Source organism: Petaurus breviceps, unplaced genomic scaffold (assembly GCF_028583685.1).
Source record: "Petaurus breviceps papuanus isolate PSGF00001 unplaced genomic scaffold, PetGlider_PUasm1.0 400, whole genome shotgun sequence".
Lineage (NCBI taxonomy): Eukaryota > Metazoa > Chordata > Mammalia > Diprotodontia > Petauridae > Petaurus > Petaurus breviceps.
In genome coordinates this window covers 5,910,371-5,916,370 of record NW_027186316.1, presented here as the reverse complement: position 1 = coordinate 5,916,370, position 6,000 = coordinate 5,910,371, and the positions used below count along the sequence as shown (strand labels likewise).

Below are 6,000 nucleotides of genomic sequence, written 5' to 3'. Positions count from 1 at the left end.
CAGCAATTTGGCATGGCAAATGGAATCCTGGACCTGGAATAAGGAAGACCTGGGTTTGAGTCCTCCCTCAGACACTCACTAGCTGTGTAACACTGGGCAACACTTAACCTTTCTGTACTTCAGTTTCCTGAAGTGTAAATTGGGAGAGGGTGGGGAGGAGAAGGGAGGGATAGTGGTAGGGAGGAGGGAGTTAGATTCAGATGACTTCTAAGGTCCCTTCCAGCTATAAATCTATGATCCTATTGTAAGGGAAGGGGCTGACTGTGGCAGTCACTCCATCCCTACTTAAATAACAAGCAAAGAAATGGAAACTTGAGGGGGTACCCATCAACTGGAAAATGGCTGACCAACTTATGGTATATCAATGTGATGGAATACTATTGTGCTGTAAGAAATGATGAAGGGGACAGTTTCAAAGCAACCTGGGAAGACTTCTAGGAACTGATACAAAGTGAAGTTAGCAGAACCAGAAGAATGAGTTATATGGAACAGCAATATTGAAAAGACAATCAACTTTGAAAGATTTGCAGAGGACCTACTCTGTGCCAGGCACCATGCTGGGTACTATGGATAAAAAGACAAAAAGGAAACAGCTCCTGCTCTCAAGGAGCTTACCTTCTAATTCAACACACCAAACAATATTTCTTAAGTACCTACAGGTCCTAAGCCTAGACTACCACAGTGAAATTAAAGTTTGAGTTAAGCCATAAAGGATTAAACTTGGCATGGAAGAAGTCTACAGCTTCATGGAGACTAAAGGAGGGGAGGATGGGGAATGATGCAAAGGGGTTTTGAGACAGAGTTATCATTTCTGAGATAGGCAGCTGCAAACCTTGGCAACTAGGAAGGCACCCAGCATTGCCTTGGACAGCAGTAGCCAGAGCCATATGACCCACATTCCCTGGTGTGATAAAGACTTTTATACAGAGAAACAAACAACTCACAAAATAATTCGGGACATTATGTTACAAAAGTTTCAGAACAGACACCAGATATGTACCCTCTAATCTCAGTTTTAGAGTTGATAGGGACTTTGTAGATGATGTTCTTTAATTTACAGAAGAGGAAAATGAGGCACAGACAAAAAATAAGTTTTAAGAAATAGGATTTGAGAGACTGCCGTAAAGCGCCGCAGCCGAGGCGGGGCTGAAAGGACGCCAATGGCGGCGGCCGCGATGGCTACTCGGGTGGGCTGGAGACCGGGGCTCCTGTGTCTGGCCCGCCACGGCTTCGCTTGCCACGGCCGCCGGCCCGGCCCGAAAAAAGGGGCAGAGCCCGAGGAGACGCGGAGCCGGATGTCAGAATCCTGTCCACCCAGAAAATCTTGCAATGATTGGATTGGACCTCCAGATAGATATTCAAACCTTTGACCGATCAAATTTTACATCCCTGAAAATGAATCTCCATTGGAACAGCAGCTTAGGAAATTAAGACAAGAAACACAAGAATGGAACCAACAATACTGGGCAAACCAGAATCAGACATTTATTAAGGAAAAAGAAGAATTTATTCACTCAAGATTGAAAGCTAGAGGTCTGGGATTGAAACATGAAACAGGTAAAAAAATAACATTGAATGCAGAAGAAATGGCCGATTTTTACAAGGAATTCTTAAGTAAAAATTTTCAGAAGCATATGTACTATAACAGAGACTGGTACAAACGTAATTTTACTATCACCTTGTTCATGGGAAGAGTGGCCCTAGAAAGAATTTGGAGGAAGCTTGGATTCAAACAGGTGAAGAAAGATTAGAAGCACATCTTCTTCTGCCTTCACCAGCTCCCATGCTGGCCATCAGGATCAGGGACTGTTGTGACTGTGATAGCCTATTTACCTCAAACATCATTGTATCATATGGAAGTGACTCACAAACTCAGCATAAGTGGATGATTTAAAAAAATGTTTTTTAAGTGTAAAAAAAAAAAAAAGAAATAGGATTTGAACTCTGGGTCTCTGACTCCAAATTCAGATTAAAAAAAAATCACTGAGTTGGAAGGGACTCCAAAGGTCATTTGGTCCAAATCGTTACTGACCAAGATTGGCCTCCACAACATACCTGACAGGTATATATCCCATCTAGTAAGGAGGAACCAACTATATCTCCCAAGGCAGCTCATTATACTTTTGGAAAGTTCTAATTGTTAGGAATTTTTTTTCCTGATATCAAACCTACTTTTGTCTCTTGCTACTTCCACCCACGGCTTCCAGTTCTCCATCTCCACCCCACCCTCCAAGTAGGACAAAGCTAAACCCTCTTACATGGGACAGAACTTCATATACTTAAACATAACTTTTATTTCACACTCCCTTATCCAAATTCAACAGAAATTCTAGGGAATCTGAGCCTGTACAAGAGAAAGGAGGAGGAGAGGAAAAAAATAGCAAATGTCTAGGGAATATGGATGGAGGAGGGGGATCTGTGGGTAACTGGGCTTAGAGGTCAGAAGAGGAATTCTAGCCAAACCACCTTCAAACAAATCAGATTTAAAAGCCCCAATTTTTGATAAGTCATAGGATACTTCCTTCCCCTCTAAGCAACACACACATAGACTCTCTCTCTCTCTCTCTCTTTCTCTCTCATCTTTGACCTTGTCTCAGAGGCAGATACCAGATTTTCTTTCAAGTCCCAATCTCTCTGCTCTGCCACCAGCTGAAGGTCTCCATCTTTCCTTGTCCCTAACCCTTTAATCCTGGGAGACATGAGATGTTTACATGACTAAATAGCCTTGGTCTTTACTTTATCTTGGCCCCTTACCCCTGCCCTGCACCTCATTGCCATTGGTCCATCTAGAATCACTGATCTAACTGGGAACAGGCTAAAGGACATGTAATATAGACTGTAGCAATGGCCTTCCATTTTAATGAATTCGAAATCATATATTAATTTATTCACCCCTTCCCCGATGGGGGATGGCAATAGGTTATACAGGAACTCTGATCAATATCAATGACCAGAATCCCTGCGATTCAGTCCGGAATGAATTAAGTAGGCCCAAGTCTACTTTGTCAGGAGTCAGGATTGTAAAAGTTTATTGTTATGATTTACAGAGGGCAAGGGTTCTTAGGGAACCTGAAAACTTAAAGAAGTCATAGGTATAGTTTTTAAGGAGTCGAAACAGTAAATCAGATGTCAATTATGCTAACTAGGTGAGTAAGGGTGGGATTAGGGAGGAGTTAAGGAGTGGTCAGTGTTTAAAGGAACATGCACTTTTAATGTCAACTGCGAAGGCATATTGCCCATAATTCAGTGGGAAATAGCCCAAGGAGGGGCTACCTGGAGGTGTGGTTTTAGGCTTGAAACATCACTAAATCAGCTGGTGGTCAAGGCTGACTGAGAAGTGCCCAGTCTGCCACCCATCAGTGTCATGTTTGACAAGATGGATGTTGGGAACCAAGGCTAACAGAGACTCAGTATGTGTATAATTGGCTAAGGAGTTAACCTATAGATAGTGCATTTAAGGATTAATAGGTGCAGCTGGCTACTTTACCAAGGGGAGATAATATTTGCCTAAGCTAAAATGTTTGTAGATGGTTTAGTGAAGGATTCATAGGTGTACCTTGTATTGTTCCAAGCAGAAATAAACAGTTCATGAGCTGTTGCTGGGCAGAGTGCTGGCAGGGGGAAGGGGCAGAGTTAATGCTCTTGGGGGGGGGGGGGGATTTTACAGACTGGTTTTACAAATTGATTTTACAAACTGATATTACAGACATAGATCCCAAGCATCCCATCACCCCCAGCTCCTTAAACTGGAATTCTGAAAGATTTGCAAGATGGTAATTGGCCCACCCTCTCAAAGTCGTGCCAAGGTGGCACTTGGGTGCATCGAAAAGAACAGTCTAGTTCTTTCCAGAAACAATACTTTTCAGTAATTCCACTTTGGACAAATCTTGTTCTGCTATAACCCTACTTTGTGTTCAAAGATTTATATAGTGACATTCCAGAATGAGCATTTACAAGACCAGAGTCACATAAGTTGCCGTTTGTCCTTCCTTAAGAGAACTATGACGTCAGGAAGGTGATGCCAAGACTTGCAAATGAATTGATTTAAGTGAGGAAGGGCTGTGCAAAGGCCTTATCTCCTCTGGAACCATCTGGGTCTATAGGCAAGTTAAAGATCAGGAGGACTAGACATGGCCTCCCTTAGGCTAGGTAAAAAATGAGACAAAGAATGACCTCTTTTACCTAGTCAAAAAAAAAAATCAGTCTGGGAGGTGAAGACCCTGAGGGTTTCTGGCCAGAACAATTGCTATTTACACTCACTCAGAGCCTTCTGGGCCCAAACAATGACCAAGTGAGGCTTGGACTGGGGCCTATAGTTGGCCAATTGATGAGAGTCAGAGTGATTTGGGTTTAAGGAACAGTCCTTAAGAAACAAATCTAGCCTAGAAACCCCATGATATCTTTTTTGTTTTTGTTTTTTTGAGGGAGGAAGGCAAGGAAATTGGGGTTAAGTGACTTGCCCAAGATCATACAGCTACTTAAGTGTCAAGTGTCTGAGGCCAAATTTGAACCCAGGTCCTCCTGACTCCAGGGCCAGTGCTCTATTCACCCCATAATATTTTTTGAAGTTTCACAGTCACATAAGAAGCAAGACTAAAGGAAGTGAGGAAGATCTGGGTTCAAGTGTTACCCCTGACTCATACTTAGCTGTGTGACCATGAACAAAGCACAAAACCTCTTAGTGCCCCCAACAACTCTTGTAAGAACTGGAAGACATTAGTGAAATCACAGGCCCAGAACCACCCTCCCCCAACCCCCAAATCACATCAGTTTAGACACTAATGTTAGAATTTTGTTGAATTAATGGCACCACAAAAGGGTATTCTGAGACAATCTCTTAACCAGGAGGTATTGGGGGTTCCAGAAAGCAAGCATTTCTCTACATACTTCCTTCCTACAATTTAGATTTGTTTTTGTCATGAATGGAAGGGATGAACAGACATGGCAAGGGCCTAGGCTTCCCCCCCCTCCCAGTCTTAATTTTTTATTTTTAAAATTTTTAAATTATTATTATTATTATTATTATTATTATTTTTGCTTTTTGGAGGGGGGAGGGCAGGGCAATTGGGGTTAAGTGACTTGGTCAAGGTCATACAGCTACTTAAATGTCAAGTGTCTGAGGTCAGATTTGAACTCAGGGCCTCCTGACTCCAGGGCTGGTGCTCTATTCACTGTACCACCTAGCTCTCTTCCCCCCCCCCCCCTCTTATTTTTAGAGCAGAGGAAATGCTCCTTGTTTCGGGCAGTGTGGTACTGATGGGGTACCTGGGGTCTAGATCAATTTGTGAAACCAACTTGTAAAGCCAGTCTGTTCAGTTGTAACTGCAATTTGTCCTTTCCCATCCTAGAGCTCTGCCCCTTTCCCCTATCCCCACACTCCCCTAGGCAACACCCTGTGACCCCTTTGTTCTTACTTAATCTCTTCATTTCTTCTGGGCCTGGCCCACACCCTCCTTTGTCCTTGCCTTTTGTCTCCTTAACGACCTGGCCCAAATCTTATCTAAACTATCTATTCATATGCTCCTCTTGGTCAGCTCTGACCTTTGTCTGTGCACTGAGGCCCCTCCGGTCAGGTCAGCCCTGACAATGGCAGCCCTACCCTTTAAAGGTAAAAACATGTGCCCCTCTCACTCAAAGGTCCCCTAAAGGACTCTTGCCCGCTTCTCATAGAAGCGTAACAATAAACTTCTAAAACTCTCACTCCAATTAAGCCAGAGACCTTGAATTCTTTCCAGACAATATTGCAGGTTTTCTGGTCTTAGATAAGATCAGAATTCCTACTGAACCTATTGGGATTCTGTCCCTCATCAGTACAGTGGAAAACAGTATTCCATTGAGAGTCAGAAGCCCAGAGTTCACCTAGAGAAAGTTGTTTAACCTCTCTGGGTATCAGTTTCCACATCTGGAAAGTTAGTCTAAATCAGAGGTGTCAAACTCAAGCTGAATCCAACACCACTGAGTGCTGGCTGACCTAGATCCAAATGTAATTGGGAAATGTTT

General features: G+C 43.0%; 1 protein-coding gene across 1 annotated transcript; it reads left to right on the top strand.

Moving 5' to 3' along the window:
* The first annotated feature begins 1,127 nt into the window (after positions 1-1,127).
* On the top strand, positions 1,128-1,931 carry LOC138170955 (cytochrome c oxidase assembly factor 8-like). The gene is given in 1 exon segment (XM_069100375.1): positions 1,128-1,931. A coding segment is annotated over 1 exon segment (591 nt). The 5' UTR covers positions 1,128-1,160; the 3' UTR covers positions 1,752-1,931.
* Positions 1,932-6,000: the final 4,069 nt, after the last annotated feature.